The sequence below is a fragment of the Amaranthus tricolor genome, chromosome 14 (genome assembly GCF_026212465.1).
Source record: "Amaranthus tricolor cultivar Red isolate AtriRed21 chromosome 14, ASM2621246v1, whole genome shotgun sequence".
Classification (NCBI taxonomy): Eukaryota; Viridiplantae; Streptophyta; class Magnoliopsida; order Caryophyllales; family Amaranthaceae; genus Amaranthus; species Amaranthus tricolor.
Genome location: NC_080060.1, coordinates 6,758,092 through 6,780,737, shown reverse-complemented (window position 1 = coordinate 6,780,737; position 22,646 = coordinate 6,758,092). Strand labels below are relative to the sequence as shown.

The window sequence follows — 22,646 nt, the reverse complement described above, 5'->3', positions numbered from 1 at the left end:
ATAAAATGAAAAGGGTGGCGGAATATAAGGATTGGGGAGATAATTTTCCCTATTACGAAGTTAACGATTACAATTACAATTACAATTACAATTACAATTACAAAATTAAATCAATCTTAATGAACGTAAGTGAATCCGATTTGAACGATTAATAACCCGAGTCAAAACCAATATTTGTAATGAGATAAATTGAGAAAAGATGTGTAAATATAGATTTGATAAAGTTATTCGAGTTATTACTTATGAAATTAAAATGTTGCAAAATAAAAGTGACTCGTTAAAATACAAAAGTTGTTAAGCTCATGACGATAGAGAAAGTATTACCAATTCAATTATAAATCGACTTAGAGTGAGATCCACTAAAAACTAATATAATTGGAACTTGAATATGATCTTAAAAACAACATAAAAAAATAAAAAATGTGAAAATACAATTCATTTTTCTACCAACTAAATTTTTATTTGAACTAATCATAATTAAATTATTTTTTAACTTAAAAAACGTGTTGATTAAGTTTGAAATGTAAATGCCTCAAAGTATTGATCAACCTGTGTAACAAAAACGTTTGTTACTCTATATATTTAACAAATTTGTATATGTTAATAATTTATATATTATTTATTAAGACGTGTTTTATTGTTTATATTTTGAGTTTTTTTATATAAAAATTTATTAATGATTTATCTTACATTAAACATCACTTCAAAAAAAAAAAACCATATATAATATAAAGTTAATCTGATGACAATATGTTTTTATTACGACTCTAAATCGATTACCAATGGAGCTCATTGTTAATTAAACCCAAATTGAAATGAAATTAAACCTAATTTAAATAAGAAATGCAAACAAAAACCAAATGATCTTAATTGAGTCGATCATGTGGGGTTTTTAAGTGTTTGTAATTTGGGGTTTAATTCAAGCAATTGCAATTTTTTTCAAGTTCCAAGCATTTACAATTTCCACTTGTTGAAGGCTTTCTTCTCCATCATTGTTGGTGGCCATAAGTTGTATTACTAGTTTTCTCTATAATTGCTTTTTCACGAAAATTTGTCGAGATCGTCTTAGAATAAGATGTGTATGGCACGCATTCTTTTCCCTCCAACTTTCCGTTTTTTTTATTTTTTAATCAAAATTCAAATCTTTTGATTGATATGATGTTACAGTTTCAGTATCATTATTGTTTCCTTTAGTTTCTTGTTTCCTTTCATAACTTCCTTCATCAAAAACTTTTCATTTTCTCTCATTCCTCCATTTTCGTTTTCTTCATTCTTTGATCTTCTTCCTTTGCTGTGTACTGGTAATCTTGTTTATTTTCTTTCTTTTTTAATTTTTTGCATGTCTAGATTGTGTTTTATGTTTTCGTCTATGTTTTCTTTGGACTTTTTATATGTTGCTTTTCATTATTTTGTTATTTTTGTAGTTTATTTCGTTTTATTAGTGTTTTTGTATGTCGATTTTGTTTTTTTTTTCGTTTTCTTCGTGTTCATCTCTGTTTTAGGTGTTTTTTAGAGTTTATTTTTTTGCGGTTTTTTTATAGGTTTATTTTTTTCTTTTGTTTAAACAATGGTGAAGTCTTCAAAAAAGAGTGATGAGGAAGTGTTGCCTCTAACTGTCATCTCAAAAAAGAAAGGAGTTTCGAAGAAATCAATCGCTAAGAAGTCTAAGAAGAACGATGATTCTTCAAAGAAATTGACTGTTGTGAAGGAGAAACAATCACGTATAGATTGAAGGAAGAAGTTGTTGTGATTTGCACTCCAGAAGGACAGTATGTTTTCTGTTCATATTTTTGAGGTTTTAGTATGAAATAAATGTGTTTAGATCTATAATTGATTCTTATAAGTTTAATATTTACATGCATTATAATTGTGTTATGTTCTATAACTGACAATGATAAGTATTGAATTGTATGTTGTTATTAGTTTATTTTTGTTGTTTATAATTGATATAGTTGATATCAACACTGAAATGAAATAAGCTCAACATTTTTTGACTGATGCATGTTAGTTTTTGTTTTGTTTTCATAATTGCTATATTTGAGTCAATAATTGATGTATATTAGTTTAAAATTGAAGTCATATCTTTTTTGGTAATAATTGATAGTGATAAGTTTGAAACTAACAGTTATAAGTGTTGTTTTTCTATTGTGTTTTTAGTGTCTTTTTTTAGTTTTAATAATTGAAGCTCTTAATATTTAAACTGAAATTGATAAGCTCAAATATTTTTATGCTCTTAATATTTAAAATTAAAGTCATATCGTTGGTTTTTTTGTTCAGGATTGAGAAGGAAATTAAAACAATTTGTAAGGTTTTGGGTTTTTTGAAATTGAATGGTACTAAAGTTGTTCTAACTAAAGGTCAAATAGATTCTATTAGAGAGATTGGGTTTGGTGGAATGTTAGACATTAAGATTACTAAATATCCTCCAAGGATTTTAGCATATCTTGTTTCAAATTTTGATCCTAATGGTTGGGTTCAACGCATTACTAATGGTAGAACTAAGAGGGAGTATTATATTACTACTACTGATATAAATGATATTTTTAGCTTGCCTATTAATCCTCGCAAATTAATAAGGACGTCGTTTAACAACAAGGATTTAGTAATGAAGTGGAGGAAATTTTGGGGGCTGGTGATGATGATGAGTTGAAAACACATATGATATTGGATAGGTTTAAGGACTATCCTGATGGGGGTGAAGTATTTAAGAAGTTGTTTGTGTTGTATGCTGGTTCGACAATCTTGGCTCCATTGTCGGAGCATAAGATTAGATATAATTTACTTCCTGTTGTGGAGGATGTAAGTTATATTCCTACATTTGATTGGTGTCATTACACCTTATAAATTCTTGCTTCTTCAATTGCACGCATCTAAAACCTGGCTCAACGCGTTCCACTGTGAATGGTTGTGTTCTTGTTCTTCTTGTGGCTTATTGTTATTGATTAGTATTCAAGGGGCAAAGGTTTCCGAAGACACTGCCACTGGTTAAGAATATTTCTGATCAAATGCTCAAAATTAGGTTTTATGAGGAGAGGGAGGCTAGTTTTGGGAATGGTATGATTCAGGTAGATGGATTCCCTATTTTTGAGGTACCTACTGAATTTTTTGCTGAAGAAAAGTTTTATAGTGCTGCTAACGAGGGTGATTGTGAAGCCGTTGGCGAAGACTTGCATGCGGATGTCGGTGAGGGCTGTATGAATGTAGATGGGAATGATTTTTTGAAGTTCAAAATTCCAGATGGTGTCAAGAAGGATGCTGGCATCAAAACAATTGATGAAGATGTGAGTTATTCTGTTATTTATTTGTTTATTATTTTATTTGTTTTCCATTTGACCAATTTAAGCATCTAAATGTTGGGTTTATAATCAAAATTGAAATTAATTTTATTCAACTGCATTTACATTTTCACAACTGAGTTTGTTAAGTTGTTAATTGTTGGATTTTAATTTATAAGTGATGGTTTTATGTCAAAAATTTATGTGTTTTAAATTGATTGTATTAACTTTTACTTTCATAAATTGTATGTTTTATATTAATTGTTTCCTTTTTGTTTGAAGATCTTAATCATTGATGTATTTGTTTTCCTTTTAACAGTTAGTTCAAAAGGCTTGTTTGTTGCTGAAAAGAGATATTGATGTTGTGGTGCACACCTATATGAAAAGGTTGGGTGAAGCCACAAAAAGAAAGTTGAAGATGAGGGTGTTGTGTTTGTTACACAACAAATTTTTCAAGATAATGATTGGTTGTCTTCGGTTGATGCACTTGTAGAACAGTTAATACAAAAAGCAAATGGATAAAAAATGTGGATGGTGATGATGCTGCTGCTGTTGGGCAGTCTACTCCTATCCAATCTCAAGAATAGCCTGATATAACAAACATTCCATCGGCTTTGAAAGAATGTTGTTCTATCAACCTGGGGCCATGCGGTGTTGATGTCCCGTATGTGTCCCAGTTCATGATTACAAACAAAGAAATTTTTAAAGATTTGCATTCATTGGAGAAGGAGTTTATGGATTATTGTTTCCTAGAGGAAACAATGGATAAGTTGTGAGTTCTCTGAACCATACTTCATTCATTATTGTGTTTTTCTCGTTTTATTACATTCTTTTGTTTTTAATTTTTTTTCTGTGTTTTGCTTTGTTTGTTTTTATTGTACATAATATTTATTATTTTTGTTTTTTGTTTTAAATTTAATAGCGTGCTTTGGGAAAGTTAATGTCTGAGAAGGACGATGAGAAGGCGAATGACTTGAAGGTTGAGGTTGTTAATGCCTGGGAAAATTATGTAAATTTGATTAAGGCAAATGCTGACATTAAAAAGAGTAACATGGTATGTTACATTTGGTTTTATTTGATATTGTTTGAATTGACTTGTATGATTGCATAATTGTTAGATATAAGAGAATATTTGATTTTATATTAGATTGTTTTTCTTAGAATTGACAAATATAACTTGATTATTAAGGCATATTACAAAATAATTGTATTGATATATTTTTTTCAATTATTATCTTATCTTCCTCAATAATGATATTGTATCAGTCAATTTTATGAAAAAGAATCCAATATACTTATTAAATAAGATATTCATAGAATTGATGGATTTAAATGTGTTACTGATGAGTGTAATATTGTTTTTCTTTTTCTAGTTTTTTGTTCCTATAACTCTTATTGAACAACAACACCACGTGCTGGTTGTTGTTGATACTCAATGCAAAATTGTTCACTATTTAGACAATATAAAGAGGAGGAAGGATTAAAAAGATGCTGCAATTCTGCATAAGTTTGTTGTGGGATGTTTTTCTAACTTTCTTGATGCATTTGAGCATTCATGCGCTGATGAAGTACTGAATTACAATCTTAGCATTATTAAACCTCCTTGGACTGTAAATGAACGTAACGATTGTGGTGTTTACGTTGCGTTTTTTATGGAGCAATTTATGGGTGATAACAACTTTGGCCCTCTTCATTCATCTGAGGATAGGCTAAAGTATAGGGGATTGATTTGTAGCGGATTAGTCTTATCTGATGTAAACAAGAATAGGGAAGAAGTACTGAAGAAACTTGATACTTTCAACAAAGAAACAGAATCTAAATTTTCACGCATTATAGCTGAAAAGGAGTTGAAAGTAGCTAAGAAACAAAAGAAGGAGGAGGAGGAAAATATTAAGTGTTTGCATGAGCTTAAGAAGAAGCTAGACGAGGATGACAAAACAAAGAAGACGAGCAGGAACAAATGGGTTCCTATGAAGAAGATAATAAAAAAGAAATAATGAATGATTTTTATGGGTTTGTGGTTTAATTTGGTGTAGTAGTTGGCTCTACAAACAATTTATTTTGCTTTTCAAATTAGCTGGTTTGAACTTGTCTTAGTTTGATACCACTTTTGTGTTTGTAAATAAGTTAGCATCTTTTTATGACTTATTTTGAACAATTATATCTGATTATAGGGCAATCCAGCTGATATATAACCTACTAAGTTTGATATTTTATGTCTAATTTTTGATGTGGTTATTATTATGCAAGTGATTGAATTTTATATATTTACCATTAATATAAAGGTTATTTGAAATTTATGGTTTTTAGGTAAATATTGATGTTGTTAAACGGTAAACAGTTTTGTAATGTAACTCAATTGTTTGCTTATGATATTCAATTATCTATATAAAAATAGATCTTCGCATTGAATGGAGACATTGCTCAACATCAATGTAAAATTGAATAATTTAGAATTACAATTGAAATATACAAAATAGCAATTTTTTGCTATCCGTAATGGACATGCTTTAGTTAAAAATTGTTGTGTTTTAAATAGAAATAGATTTATGGTGTTATGGCCATGTTTATTACGAATTGAAATACATTGAGCAATAACTTATGTTTGTAAATGATAAATTGATCAGGTTTTTGTTATGATATTCTTGCTATGAAAATTGACACACCTTAGAGAAAAATTGATGTGTTTAAATGAAAAACAGAAACTTATTAATGAATGATTTTTTGTAAGTATTAGTTCAAAGAATACGATATAGAAATTGTATATGTTTCATGAAGCATAAAATGTATCAAATTATATGTTTGTTCCTTGTTTATGTTGCTGAGTCTTTTTGAGTTGAATTCTTAGATCCTTTCTTCCTTGATGTCTCAAAATGTCCTCCCTTTGTGACTGTTCTTTCTGGATCTCTTACCTGTGTTGTTACTTGTAATGTTGTTGTTGCTTCTTCTGTTTCTATTGCAGCTTCAATTTCATTACGAGCCCTTTCAATGATTTTACCTACTTCATCACTTGTTGTATTGTACAGTGCTTCTACCATCTTTCTTGCTTCTTCATTGCTTTGTGACTTTAACACAAGATTGTAAAACTTATGCCCCATGCTTTGTCTTCACGTAAGTGTAGATATTCTGAGGGGTTCCAAGCATGTAGGTGGACATTGATTACCATAAAGTGTATCCCAAATATCCTTCTTAGCATTCTTTGTCCATCTTGGAAGAATGTATATGGCTAGTAGTTTTGGAACATAATGCAAGTGTTGTACCCATAAACAATGGCAACATAACCATCTATTCGATTCAAAGTTCTTACAAGTACAGTCAACATGTATAGTATCAATGTATTTGGTGTATTAAACTTCATGCATGTTGATATTAGTATATCCATCAAACCAGACTATGTTATCACAATTTAAAATCCATTTAAGATTAAAACTGAAGTTGTTAATACTAAAACTGATACATTTTACCAAATAAAGTATAAGTATTGATAGATATTTATTAAAAGTAATAATAAAATTGAATATTATAATAAATGAATTAAATAAGTTAACAATAGTACTTTTATAAAAGCATACCTGTACATCTTTTTATCTCCTTTGTCGACAACCTGTTCAATTAAAGATGAGATAGCCATCTTGATCTCTAGTTCAAAGTCTCTGAATAATGTTGTTGTGTACACCTTTGACGCATGTCGTAATAAACCAGTAAGTCAAAATGCAGACGTTGGGGTTGTTGTTGTGCAGTAAAACTCTAATGCTATCTCCCTTTCTCTCCATCTTTCAATAGTTTTTTGAAATATTTTCAAGAATTGATATAGACTTGTGCTTTTCGTTGCTTCAAATACGATTGCATTGTTTGTGGATCACTTTGTTGCGAAGATAATATCCCAGCTGAAAAGAAGTCTTTGCTTAGTGCAGTGCATCATTTGTCTCTTAGGTTGTACAGTCTGTCAAACCATTTGTAGTAAGCTTGATTCCTTTTTAGTTTAAATTTATCAACCATGTTTTTCCAACAATTCTGGAATTTAGTTGGATTGCTACATCCCTTTAAGCATTTGTTAAAAGCATCTTTGAAGTTTGCATCTGACTTCAATGCTCCATAGTGTGAAACTGCATTTTTCAATATTTGCCATAAGCATAGCCTATGCCTTGAGAAAGGATAGACCTACAACAAATATTGAACTGTAAGTGTTAAAAGGAAAATTGAAATTGCTAACGTTTAAATTGAATATTGTAAGACAATTATTATATGTAAAAATGCCTCTTCTACTGCTCTTGCAATTGCTGCGTCTTGGTCTGTGAAAATTGATACGGGATTTTATTCCTTTCATTGCTTCTTTAAATTGCTCAAGGACCCAAACAAATGATTCAACTTTCTCATCTGCCTTGAATGCACATCCAAACATTGTTGTGTTCCAATGGTTATTTATTCCAACTAGTGGTGCACATATCAAGTTGTATTTGTTTGTACAATATGTTGTATCAAAAATGACAACATCCCCATAAATTCTGAAGTCTTCCTTCATCAAAGAATCGTACCAAAAGAGTGTCACAAGCTTTGCATCATCATCAAGTTTCATATTCTAACAGAAACCTTTGTCTTTCTGCGCCAACGTTATCAATTGCTTGATCACAGTTTGAGCATCCCTACCCTCAATTTCCTTCATTCTCAATTTGTTCACATAGTTTAGATGGTCACTTAAAGTATGCCCTACACACTCAGTCCCTCCAGCATGCTTCGCTAAATATCTGTACGCTGTAGTAGGCCTTACTTGTGCATCTTCAAAACCTTCAATGGTTTCCATTGTTTCCTTTAAAGTTGTCGTCCTTTCAGATATTTGCAAGAATTTCCGTTCCACTCTCACTATCGTATGGTTATGTGATACAATATGTTGTTTGACAAAGATGTCTCCACTGTGTACATCCAGTTTAATCCTTATGTGTGCATCACATCCACATCTTTTAGTTGAAACTAGCTTTCTCTTGGCATTTTGTCGTTTATTTTCTTTGTTTTTTTATCTCTGTAGTTCCTTGTTTAGAACAAACGAAGTATCGTTCATGTTTAACGCCATATATTTTCCTTATTGCGGATTTTCGAATACTAAACCCTATTGCTCTAGCATGATCATATACAATAATTCAAGGTCCTCCCAACTGCTTGCTCTCATGCCCTCCAATGAACCTCTTATGTCAAACTCCCTCTTTCCAATTAAAGGTTCAGTGTGCAAGCATTCTATTGCAGTTGTTTTATCTGAAATTTACACAATTATTGAACTAATTGAATGCTTTATATTGACAATTGTTGTTTTGTAATGTAACCCAATTGTTTGCTTATAATATTCAATTATCTATATAAAATAGATCTTCGCATTGAATGGAGATATTGCACAACATCAATGTAAAATTGAACAATTTAGAAGTATAATTGAAATATATAAAACATCAATTTAATATGTTAGTTTTTAAACTGAGACATTTAAAGTTGCATTTGGAATCCATGAACCTATATTGAATCACAGAGAATTCATTGAACACTTTTATGTTTAAAATTTAATAATTTAGAACTACAATTGATATATATAAATATCAATTGAAATCTATGAATCTATATTGAACAACAGAGAATTGAACATTTGGCATTTGAAATCTATGGATCTATATTGAACAACAGAGAATTGAACATTTTAATCTTGAATTGAACAAATTATGCTTAAAATTGAACATTTTAATAGCAGAATTGATCATACCTGTATCAATCATATTAATCTCGACATTATCTTCTTCGTTTTCACCATAAACCACCATCATTTGTTCTTTATGAAGCGTCAAATCTGTAAACAACAGATTATCAATTATATATCTTTGAACAACATCATTCTACATACGATTTTCGTAATATTACCTTCAATTTCGTCTACATATCTTCGTGATGTTTATAATGTCATTTCCATGTCAAATTCATTCATTACATCTTCTATTATAGACATTTTTTATGTTTTCTGAAGTTAAAATGTTGATTTTCTTTGATTGAAAAAAAGAATTTCAGTGATTTTCGAAAGAATTGAAGAGAAAATCCCGTTTTGATTTGTTTCCTTAGTTTAAAAATGGGTTTCCTTAATTACTGTTTTTAAATTTGGCAGTTTTTATATTTATTTGTTTTCCTTTTTAATTGTATTATTGAAGATGGGTTGGAATGTTTTGGGTCTTCTCAATTTGAAACCGTTTCGGCCAAGACTGGATGTTGCTTTGTTCAATGCTATGCACATTTCTTGTCGGAGTGTTGTAATGTTTTGGATTTGAAATGTTATTCGTGCCTAGTTTAAGTTTTTTTTTTTTTTTTTTGAAGTAAATGCTTAGTTTAAGTTTGTTTCATTTAGTTGGTTAATTGCTAATTTAGTCTTAAAATAGTAATGATCTTAATTAGTGCTTAATTGAATTATCCTTAGTTCAATAATGTTAGTTTTATGCTTTTTATTGTTTTATTTTAAACTAGAAAATAGAAATAATAACTAATGTCAACAAAATATTTTTGAAGACCATGTAATCACATTTTAACCTATAAAATGTTTCATTTGACAAATTTTTATAAGATCGTCATATTGAATTTTATAATCATATTTGGACGAAAGTAGTTTTAAGATGAATGACCTCACAAAAAGTCCTTGTACTGCACCTCTTATTCGAATTTTTTATGAGCAAGCAAGATACACCGACTATAATAATGATTAAATCTATTTAGAAATCTGTGTATCTTATATATTGTAATTATGTATCATATGAAATTAAATATATTTAAAAATTGTACAAAAGAAAATAAATATATATACTCTATAAACAAGATGAGTAATACTAAAATCTGAACACCTGCCTCAAGATTCATAAAATAATGTCTCTCACTGATATAAATATTGTTTAAATTATACATCTAAGTGACAAACATCTGAAACAAAAGGATTATTGCTCTCTACCACTATCCTACAGAATAAGTATAATTTCAAACAATGATGATAAAAGAATTATTACCTACATAATCCGCACCCTCTTCTCCTAAATGATCTGCAAACTGAAATCAGAGTCTACATAGTACATAGCCGTATGAAATCCTAAAGCGGGGGATTATCCGTTTATATAGCTGTTGCTAATGCATGTCTGTAGCCATTCCGATGAGTCTTCTGCCATCTCCATGCTATCTGCAAACTCTCTTCGAGATCAGTATACCGTGCAGTCCAATTGAGTTCCTCCCTAATCTTTGTTGGGTCACTGTAGACTTCGGCATAATCTCCTGGGCGACGAGGGAGGTAATCGACCTTGATGTCTACCCCTGTTGCTTTCTTGCAGGCTTCCACAAATTCTTTGACAGATCTACCTGGTGAAACAAGATAGAATGGGCGTTTCCACAGACTTCAGTACAGGTAGCTATAGAAATATTTTGAAAAAATGTACTTTTATATTTAATCTTTTAGTGAAACAGTTTATCCTACAAAATCTCGGGATGGGAAAGGATGAATATAAAGATGTGTTAATAACCTTTTCCTGTTCCAACATTGTAAATTCCAACTTTGCCCGGTTTAGCTTTTTCAAGAGCTTTGACATGAGCATCGACCAGATCGGTCACGTCAATGTAATCTCTTATACAGGTGCCATCTGGAGTCGTGTAATCTGTTCCTCTTACCTGAAGCGATAATCAATATCAGATGTAAACCATATAAAAACAATGGCAAGGTATTGGAAAGTGATTAAAAGAGCATGTTTCTTTGTTCTCTAAATTGAGCAATTGGCAGTGGCAGGAAGCAGCCAAGCTGGTACTGAGCTCGCAAAATCAAATGACAAGTGCGTCACATACTATAGCACAAATTTTAGGAAAATATCAATTTGTGCATAAAAATTAAACTTACGGAATCTTGTGAGGCTCAAACGAATATGATCCACAAATAGCTCTCTATAAAAGAAAATGAGACACTTGCAATGAAATTATAGAAATAGGACACTTGCTTTGATACAGAGGGATTATCAATTAGCAAAGTAATACAAGTGATCCAGATTGACTATTTATATGCAAACAATGACTAATCAAGTTCACATAATGCAACCTGTTTGGAAAAGAGGTTTCCAAGCACGCAAACTAGGAGATTTGATTGAGCAACAAATGATACTTTAACAGCGTGATAAAATTTTTCACAGATCTTTTACATGATTTCGCAGTATACTGACATCCATATATACAGAGATCATGAACATAGAACAGCAGAAGTGCGTCCAACTTGAGTGTCCATAAATGATGACACTATCATGAACATGCATACAAGGTCACAAAGTTACTTGAATATACTAATCAGACGAATAAAAACAACCCCAATATACCTTCAATCCAGGAATAATTCCATGAGCTGCATCAAAACAGGCACCTGAAATCCGTCCATGCTCTCGCAATTCAGGTCTAGGAGCCTCCCCCAGTCTTCCATCGGGATCAGATCCAATGACATTAAAATATCTAACAAGCAGAAACAGAATAAGATTTAGCAACAATTCCAAAGCCCTTACCCCAAAAGATTGGAATTGGTTACATGAACCAATAGATCAGATCAATCATGACCAAAAATTTTGAAAGAACATCAGATCTTGAAACTTTTACAGTCATTCTAAAAAATGCAAAGCATTTAGAGCACTTAATGACGTCTACCAAACAGAGGCCTGACTATGTAAATCATGACCAAAATCTTGAAAGAACATCAGATCTTCAAGGCATGAGCCTGATGTGTTCTCCAATCTAGAGACAGTGCAACATATATGTTAAATTTAGCCAAACAACACTAGATAATTCTAACAGTGAACATATCTTTAATCTCAACCGCAATGCTTTGATCCGTCTTGAAAGTGTGCAAGAAATTGAGGCCAGAAAGAAAGACATATGGGGAAAAGAAGAATCATCAGTGAGGTCATCAACATTAAAAGAATGAATGGGCATAATATCAGAGGACACAGAAGTTAGGAAGTGCAGCAATCGTGCATATAGAATTTGAAGTGAGAAGAAGCCATCAGCAATGGGACAAATTTTAAGACTTTAATCAAGATATAGCATCTATGCATTGAGTGTGACTCTAATATGAAATGCATTGGAAAAATGAAACAATTAACTACTAATTACTCCTCACTTTCAACTTTGCATTCCAGCTCCTCATCCAACTCATGCCACGTTTTATTATATTTGTTGACATAGTGTCTCAGTATGACTGTACCTCTTTTGCAAAAAGAATTTTTTGAGATCACCATCCATTGATAATAATATCAACATGGTGGGAATATAATCCCTGGTCAATACTATAACATGGACTAAAGAAAGTAAATGTGAGCAAAAATAGAAGAAAGCGAATAGATAGAGTCAATAAAGGGGAAAATTTTATCGGAGGTATGTTCTATTCATAAAAGGGTTAATAAGGACCAATAAGTTCAGATACATTCGAATATAAGAGTTTCCCAAGACCAATTACTATAAACAATAAGTTCAAATAAGTCCAAATGTGTTTTTAAAAGGTGAGCGGGATTAGACCCCAATTCTGCAAAATGGTGGAGGTACTCTTATGTAAAGTTTCTATACTCATGATCTTAGAAAGAATAAAGGGTAATATTATGTACATTAGACCATTTTAATAGCTCTATCTTTCTCCTCACATTTAAACCTCATGAGCTTCCCTGCCCCATAAACTAAATTCATGACAAAAAGGTGGAGCAGCATAAGAGGTGGTATTTGATAAAGTGGTTCAATGAAATTTTCAAGGTCCAGCAAAAAGTAGAAGAAGCAGTTTTGAATTGCATGATTTATTATAAGATAAGGTAACATAATGCAAATCCTAGAATAAAAATGAAGCTTCTTTTCTTTGCTTCAGGGAAGGACATACCTTAGAATCATAATTGCCATGTCTGTGTTTTGCTTCGACAGATCCAAAATGATATCTTCTGACATCTTCTTAGCCTTACCATATGGATTGATAGGTATCTGAAATAACAACATAATTAGAATTGAGCACCCAAAATGATATCTTCTGACATCTTCTTAGCCTTAACATATGGATTGATGGGTATCTGAAACAACAACAGAATCAGAATTGAGCACAGAACTCGTTTTCAACAACTTAATTATATACCCCCAAAAACATGTAGCAATTGAAAATCCGAACAAGTTAAATCAGAATTGAGCACAGAACTTCATAGGTTCTCACCTGAGGAGTTTCCTCTGTTATGGGCATCTTCTCAGGCTCACCATATGTTGCGCATGTACTTGAATATATCAACGTCGGTACTCCATGCTTTACCATTGCCTTCAGTACTACCACACTGTTCGACGTTATATTGTGATAATATCTGAACAAGACAGTTGATAGTTCATAACTTCACAAATACTGTAAATCAAGAATTCAACTGGCATAAGTAGTTCAAAAGGTAAAGAATTTGTGAGTTGAAAATGCATCTAAATTATTCAAAAATTGACAATAGAACAGCCTATGATGATCTAACTTCTAAGGCATGTTCATTCCCACATATGGATCTGATAAGCATATGCTCTATGCCATAATCCCCTGAAATCTCTATAATGAGTAAGGCAATGTCTCCCCTTCAAACATGTGACAACAAATTTAGTACGAAAAATATACCGCAAAGTAACAAAATAGCCTCATTACCCTTTATATTTTACCCTATATTTTGATGTACATATATACTCTCTTTTTCCTATAAAATTGCACTCTGTTTTTCTAGAAGTTTAATTTGTAGTTGGGGAATAAGACAAAATACAAGTGAATGGACAAAATGAGTGGCTAAAATGAATAAAGTAAATAAGTTAGTGGATGAGATTAAAAGAAAAGAAGTGAGATCACTACCAAAACATGGTGCAAATTAAATTGGACGAAGTAAAACAGAAAATATGTGCAATTTCATAGGGAACGAGGGAGTACATAAGAGTTCTTTTCAAATTTTGAAGCAACACAACTACAATAAAAAAAAATTAATTTTTATTTCAATTCTTAATATTTTTACAAAAATAAATAGTTTTTACTGTACTAAAATTCTAATATAATATCATCGTGTCCCTGTCCATGTCCATGTCCTAATTATCCTTGTTTCCTAAATTTCAATTTTTAGCCATTAGGGATACATGTCAAACACCAAAATCTAGGTAACATAGCGTATTATGAACCCAGCATACCTAAAAATTATGCATTTAAAACCACTCTGCCCACCCAAATTTCTGACTAAAGCAGTCCAAGAGTCTCCTTTTCATATAAACATTAAGGTTAAAATGCTACCAATGTAATATAAGATCACATCTTTGCAAATGTAATGTCGCGTCAATATAAACCGAACCATAAAATTAAGCACAATCTAACATCACATTAACCAACGGGTATTAGTGAAGAAAAGCAAACTAAAAATACAAAATACTTTATTAACATAACAGTATACTATACAGTCATACCATACACTAATGATAGAGTAAAAATTCCAAATTTCAAGCTTTTGAATATTTAGCTAATATGGATTAATTTTATCGGCTGATAGACATTCTATGTGGGCATTAAAAAAATTAAATAAATAAGGAATCATGCATTTCTATTTATTGATGATGGAAATGGAAAAAAAATGACTTAATTGTCATTATAAAGATCGCATAGTCATATTGATTTCATCATCACACTTCATACTATCATGTGATACATTAGAAAATTATGTATATAATTGCCAATTTTTTCAATTAAATTTATATTTATGTAAGTTAAAAAATTTATACATTAGTGCATTGCACGAGAACATATACTACATATATAGCAGAAAACTTAAAAAGATATAATTCCCATCCTAAATAACAATTTCAATATAAGTCATTCCATCAAACATCAAACATAATATTTGTCTAATGCTAGAACATTCCCCGTCAAACTCCCAATTATTATGATAAGGAAAAAGTTCTTATTCATTTAAAACAAACAATAGATGCTTACCTAAGAGGATCGAGAGTGCTCTCTCCTACATAAGCAACGGCAGCAAAATGCATCACAGCATCAAAAGCATTTTCTGAGAAAAGTTTATTTACCTGACATACATTAAGGAAAATAGAGGAAAACAAAAGTCCCTTACTACACATATATCGATGTTTTAAGATATCAGAAACTCGCAGAAAAAAAAACAAAAAAGATATCGTGAAAAAGGCCCAACATCTTTACCAGAAAACGCTAAGAGAAATATCAGAAACTCGCAGAAAAAAAAAACAAAAAAGATATAAAATAGAAATAAAAACCAATAGTACATGCAAACATTCAGCTAGAAAGAAATCACTGACAAAAACAATATGTATCATTTTTAAGATCTGATTATCAAAGACATCTTGTACAGTAAAAACAAGATGAGCCCATTCCACATCAGAATTTCATGAACTCCAACAAGAAGGATACAGCACTAGCATCTCCCAGATCAGCATATATAAACTGAAGTTTTCCTGGAAACATACTTTGTAAAATCTCAATAGCAGCAAGATTCCCACGAGAAAGATTGTCCTGTACATCATGAAACTTCTTTGTAAAGCTCAAAAGCTACTTGACTAGTAGGAGCAAAGATGATAGGAAAGAGAGGATACCACAATTGTCACATGATATGAGTCTTTTAGTAGTCTAAGTGCTGCATGGGACCCAATATAGCCAGCACCCCCAGTTACCAGGACATGAGTAAAGCCCACTTCACCGCGGGAAAACTATAGGAGCAAGAAAGCAACACATCAATAGCAAAAAAAATCGTAAGTAAATTGAAGAACCAATTTGCATTCTTGTTTTTTCTTTGTCATTTTCTGTTGAAGGGAAGGCAACATCAATGGTTGAGTACGTTGCAAGCCTAAGCAAACTCAACAAGAAAGGAACCCCTAACAGAGGAGTACTCATACCAGATGATACTGTTTAGAAAGTGAATAAATACAAAGCCATGTCAATTACTTGTGTAAAAAGTTCTCTCTTAGAGGTAATTTATTCAAAATTTCCTAGTGTTCCTCCACACAGAAGGTCTTTCAACCCCAGCTTGAACGTTGACACACAAGAAAATTGTTGCCTTAAAGGCAAATTATTGTGCCACCATGTAAACAGGTTATCACATGCCATTCCAACCATATCATACAAAGATTACTATGGTGATCCGATTCTTAACAATACTTCTTAGATTATACCAAAACGTTTTTTCAAGGTTACCTCATCAATAAGATAGTATGCCCTGTGACATATACCAAATGCCTTTTCTCCACTTCAAAACCTTCTTGGATGTAAGCATCTACTAGCTAGGAATTTTTATGGGTCTAAACAATACAAGGTTGAACAACAATGGCAAAGTTTTAATCCTAAACAAAGACAAATCAGCGTGTGAAACATGCAATAAAATAGATTGTACAATACTCGACCATATCTAATACTAATCTACAACAAATCAGCAACTTGCCATACGCTCGTGCAAATCTCAATTCATATCATTCTTCATTTCTAAAGTTTAAGTCATCTTAAACCAACATCTTCTCTTCTAAACACCTTAGTGTTCCAATTTCACACTTTTTAAACTAGTGCATTTTTCGGTTTTCTTTTCTTTGCACATGATCAAACCTCGTAAACGATTTTCTCTCATTTCATTTTAAAAATCTACTACCCCAAAAATCCTTATGCCATTATTTAAAATTATATCATTTAATGGATGTTTCACTCATCTATCTTAACTTACGCATGTCAACTATCCTCATTCTTTAACAACGATCTCTTCTAAAATCACGATCGTCTACCAATAATGTTTGATCTAATGGTAGTGTCAGAGCTCTCTATTTGAGCCTATACGTAACGTCTTGTTCATCTAAAAAATTGAGCAACGCTACCCAAAACTATAACTTGGTGTGAGATCCTAAGTAAAAATTATACAATATCGCTTTTATGATCCTTGTACTAAAACAACATTTCATATACTATTTATTATTTCTTACGTCAAATAAGATCTATACGTTTTTATGAAGTCTCTACATCTCTATACATCTCTATATTAGTATTTACCGCACCTCTAATTTTGTCTACTGTAAGATGTCATTCGAGAATAACATGCACCATAGAACTTATCCCTAAATAGGTCCTTTTATCCCATTAAGACCGCTACTAAAGAGAAAGGGCTCAATGCAAAACCTTAGTGTACATCAATTATGATTATAAAATCTTCAATCACTCCTGTATATGTCCTAAAATTGAAGCATATTCTCATAAATATGTGTTGACACTTAGGCTATACTAATATATTTATATTGTGTAATTTTCTTTTTCATAACCCATTACCGCACCAAATTACTTATCTTAGTACTTTGTCATATGTCTTTTCAAGATCAATAAATATTATTTACACATTTTTTTTGCCTTATAGTAGCATCAAGTGGCCTTCAACAAAACTAAATTATTTGAAGTCCAGAGTTTTTTTATAAATGAGACCAAGGTGGGGGTATATCCCGAGTTAGAAAGATGGAGACAAGAGTTGAAGTCACAAGATTTCGAAAGTCGAAGCAAGACAGTGTGCATGGAGTGTAACTTTAAGACAAATGAGACAACGAGAGACACTTTAAAGCTTGAAGAAAAAGAAATCACTCCAAGTGGATAATTCATATAGCTTGGGTCCATATCTCAAAGTAGTGGGTGAATCCAACAAGATGTGACCCATAAAACAAACGTGGGTGGCAAAAATAAAAAGCGATTACGAGATATTATGTGATCGAGGTGTACCCTTAAGGTTAAATAGCTTTTAGAAAGGATCACAGTCGAAGGACGAGAGTAGTGCAAATGTGAATGATTTGATGGATGAGTGGGCATACTATGAGAGGTAGAATTCAAAACGAAGCCATAGAAAGGGTATAATAGTTGTAAATATTGAGGAGAAGATGTGAAAAATCGTTTAAAATGGTTTGGACATGTGCAATACGAGGTGCTGGTGAATGGGTCGGTAAGAAAGACAAAAAGTTGGAACAGACTTAAAAAGAGGGCAAGGAAAATTAAAGATGACTTGGATGACATGAGTGTAAAGGAATATGAAGGATCTAGACTTACCACTTGAGATAGTAAAAAGTTGAAATGAATGGAGAAGACAAATCCATGTGGAAGAGTGGAAAACCATTGGTACTGATATATTGGTTAATGGTTGTAGTTTTCTCATGCGATATTCATTCTATCACCCTCTCACATAACTTCAAATAAAGGTACTAAATTTCTTTATATGTAGTTAAAAGTTACTGTTGTTTCTTGATACACATGTTTGGTAAATACAAACACAGATTAGATTAGGCATATAGTGTTATTTCATGTGTTTCTTTGAATTTGCAACTACAACAAGCCTTGATTAATATGTAATAAAAGATTAAACAAAAAAGCAAGTCGGTATGCCTGCTCATCCATCAAAAATAGAAATATAACTAAATTAAAAGTACTAAAATGAGTTTGTGAATTAGAATAAAAGAGAAATTGATGTTAGACAACAATCAAAAATAAAAATATAGCTAAATTAAAAGTACTAAAATTTGTCAAAACAATCCCAAATGTAACTCATACTTCAAAAAAATATCAAATATTGGTTGACTCAAAATAATTCATGTTATGGCATAGCCTTCCTTCTCATAATAATCCAACGTATGTTCTTTATTAAACAAATTCGCAGTATTTTGAGAAGATAAATAAAAACTTCAAACTATTATGATAAGGTTCTTCTAATGCTATAGAATATTTAAAAGTTAATGTTTAAAAGTTAATGTATACTAGTGATTATTTTGAGTGAATAAGTCACAATTGTGATTAATTTTAACAATTTTTCAGATTAAATAAATAATAAGATACAAGATTAGGGATAAGGCATCCCTGAAAAAAGAAGTATTACATTGAGATTCTCCATTCATTCCTACAAAAATCATCTAGAGCAAAATCTGAAAACAATACAATTCGTACACTTAATATATCAATGTCAATGCATTTATAACAGAAAAAAGCCTAACAAAAATGTGCGAATTAAAGTAGGAAGGAAAGTATACCAAACTTTTAAGACAACTTAACAGCAACGGACTAGGAACCCGCAAAAAAAGACAATTAGTGCAAGTAAAGCATACTATTGACGTATTGAACATAGATTTGAACAAGTAAATTTAATTGCAAAATCAGATTGCCACAAGTCCCTTCAACTAAAACCAAATCACTGATAACAGACACTCGTTACTTAAAATCATTAAATTAAAGTACAATGATTTTTTAATCTAAACCTTAAGTATAACTTCCACATTCTCACTACTCTCAAATTTTTGTTCTTCATGAAGCAAGCTACAGCCACGTTATCAGACACAAACAAGGATTAGCGTCAAAGATAGGTCAGACTTCATGCATCAACTGAAATATTAACAAACCAGAAAGCTTTAAACAGTACATATATTAACTTACATCAATTGGGATTGGCCTGCTGAAATTTGGAGACTGTTTGATCATAATAAGGCAAAATGCAATCAACCCAGCAGCAACAATGACTTTACCTACAACATTCCCTTTTCGTTTCGGATCAGCAAAATCCATGCCTACAAACCACATGAAAAAGAATAAAATAAACAGAAAAATCCGTCTTCACCTAAACATATCTCTAACCTAAACATATGATATCCGTGACATTAGAGTTACGCGTGAAAAATACACCACAATCATTACGGTCTAACCAACACAATAGCTTCAGCTACAACAGATTGAACAAAAGGAGAATAAAAACGAGATCCAACATTAATCACTGCAACCACAAACAGTAATAGAAAACAGCTCAATTTATGAACTGCTTATATTTTTTCCTTTCTGTATTGAGATTTTAAGAAATAACAACTGCAAAATGCAAAATACCGGAAAAACATATGAACTATGTAAAAAAAATGATGAAAGAAAAACGGACCGCCAAGTGATAAAGATCTACCGTTTCTCGGTTGGGTTCTTGCCCTGCTAAACCCGAGCATTTGGAGAACAATTTCAATCACCAATCAACCAAATCTATTCATCTGCAGAATTATCACAATCAATCATCATTATACTCATACATTAGTTTATTAATATCCCATGACGATTTGATGTAAAGGAACTAATTGATTATTACAAAATCATAACCAAACATACGAGTAAAATAAATAAAAAAATAATAAATGAAAATCTGAAACCGTTAATTCATTACACATTATTCCAAAAACGCACCCAAAAGATAAAACACGCCGATGTTGAAGAGAAATCAATGAAAAAAGCACATTGATAAAGGAAGAGAATTCGTAGGCAGGAAAAACTAGAGAAATCAAATTGATGCTAGAAGCTACTCCGTAAGTAGTGGGAAAAGGCAAAAGGAGTGGCAATATCTCGAAATATAAAAAGTGTCGGGATAAATTTGGTAACCTAACACGGTAACAACACCACATCCACATGAACATGCATGCGCTATCATCCAAAATATACAGTCGCCGTGAATAGTTCCAACCCTAAAAGTAATCAATTTTAAAATTTAATTTTTAAAAAATCAAAAAACATAAATTTAGCTCTTTTTGGGAAAAAAGTTCAAAGAGAGCAATTGATGAAAAAATGTAGAAGAAACAATACATACCAATAGAAATGACAATGGCAATGGCAGATGCAAGAAAAATTTAAGAGAGAAGTGGAAATTGAAAAGCGAACTTTACAAATTGATGAAAAATGGAAAATTAGGGTTCGTAAAATGGTGGAAAGAATAAATGACTGAAGAACGTCAAAACTTGTGAATGAGTTGGAATAACTGGGAAAAGAGGAGGAAGAAAGAAGACGAGGGAGAAGGATGGGAAACAGAAAATGTTGAAGTGCGATAACGATTGGTCAAAGTTTCATTAAATTAATCTATATATTCTACTTTCTCATCATTATTAATCACTAAATGGATTTTTCATATAAAACACGAATACCATAAATATTTACTTGTATGAATAATGATATCATTTTATAAAATTAATTTATTTACAAGATAAACTGAATTATTAAATTTTTGTTTGTATTTGTTATGATTTTGTCATTATCAAAGTGAATAAATAATTTATTATACATATACTCATAGTAATTATTGGTAATTAAGACAAATAAAATTTAAAAGTCTTTAATCATGATAAATAGAAGGGAGGATTTAGTTGAAAAATAGTAAAATTAGTTAGCTTATTTATTATGTGATAATGATTTATTATCTAAGTTAAAGTAAAAATTTTCATGTATATTTTTTTAGTTTATATAAGGAATTATATTATTTTAATATATCATCAAATGTGGTAATAGTCAATCAATAAATATTACATGTAATGAGTTAATTGTTTTCTTAAGTATTAAGTCAAATATCAAAAATTTAAATTTCCTTGTTAATGATAGAAAAAAGATGGAAAAATTTTTAATAACAATATGACACGTATCTTAAGTCGTTTCTTTATCAGTTATTTTGTATTTTATTGATTGATTATTGATTTTAGTGAGTTAATTGTTTCCTTAAATATTAGAAAAAATTATTGTAAATAATCCAACTTATTTTCAATTACTTGCCAATAATCCCACCTTTTGAATTTTTTTTAATAATCTAACATTTACTTTCAGTTTGTTGTTAACAGACCCTTCAAAAAATCACATGCTATATCAAGTTATCTCTCATCTTCTTTCTTCTTTATAATAATCCAACTTATTTCCCATTAGTTGTCAATAATTCCACCTTTAGAATTTTTTAATAATCTAACATTTCCTTTCAGTTTGTTGTCAATAGACTCTTCAAGAAACTAAATGAAATTGCAATTATTTCTCAAGCTTATGAAGTTGAACATTGCATAAATAATAATTGTCTTTACATACATATCTCATTAACTAGGGGTATTTAAAAATCTGACCCGAGTCGGGTACCCGACCCGCCTTATTAGGTTGGGTCATGAGCCACAAAATACATTGAGTCGGATAACTACTGACCCGTTATGTATTATCTTTATCAAGTTGAAATTTACACGTTAAAATTTTATATAATAAATATAATTATAAAAAATTAATAATAGTCGTATTTTTTCACTTCCCTTTAAAGTGTATTATCCCTTTAAATCAAGAAAAATTGTTGTGAATAATCCAACTTATTTTCAATTATCTGCCAATAATTCCATCTTTTGAAAAGTTTTAATAATCCAACCTTTGCTTTCAGTTTGTTGCCAATGGACCCTTCAAAGAAATAACCTACTATATCAGGTTACCTCTTATCTTCTTCCTTCTTTATAATAATCCAATCTATTTTTCATTATCTATCAATAATCCCACCTTTAAAATTTTGTTCAATAGTCCAACCTTTACTT

General features: G+C 31.0%; 1 protein-coding gene across 4 annotated transcripts; it reads right to left on the bottom strand.

Moving 5' to 3' along the window:
• Window positions 1–10,146: 10,146 nt before the first annotated feature.
• Window positions 10,147–21,150, bottom strand: LOC130800480 (probable UDP-arabinose 4-epimerase 3). 4 transcript variants are annotated; one of them, XM_057664037.1, is made up of 11 exons: window positions 20,915–21,150; window positions 20,225–20,327; window positions 19,735–19,865; window positions 15,897–16,010; window positions 15,715–15,816; window positions 15,265–15,356; window positions 13,489–13,630; window positions 13,168–13,265; window positions 11,633–11,762; window positions 10,799–10,943; window positions 10,147–10,637 (listed from the first exon to the last, which is right to left on the bottom strand). In XM_057664037.1, exons 2-11 carry the CDS (start codon window positions 20,283–20,285, stop codon window positions 10,396–10,398), a joined length of 1,257 nt encoding a protein of 418 aa, XP_057520020.1. In that variant the 5' UTR covers window positions 20,286–20,327; window positions 20,915–21,150; the 3' UTR covers window positions 10,147–10,395. The 4 variants fall into 4 exon arrangements, with proteins under 4 accessions (XP_057520020.1, XP_057520022.1, XP_057520021.1 ...); XM_057664039.1 differs by having other exon boundaries at window positions 20,246–20,327; window positions 20,915–21,149; XM_057664038.1 differs by lacking the exon at window positions 20,915–21,150 and adding an exon at window positions 20,518–20,869.
• Window positions 21,151–22,646: the final 1,496 nt, after the last annotated feature.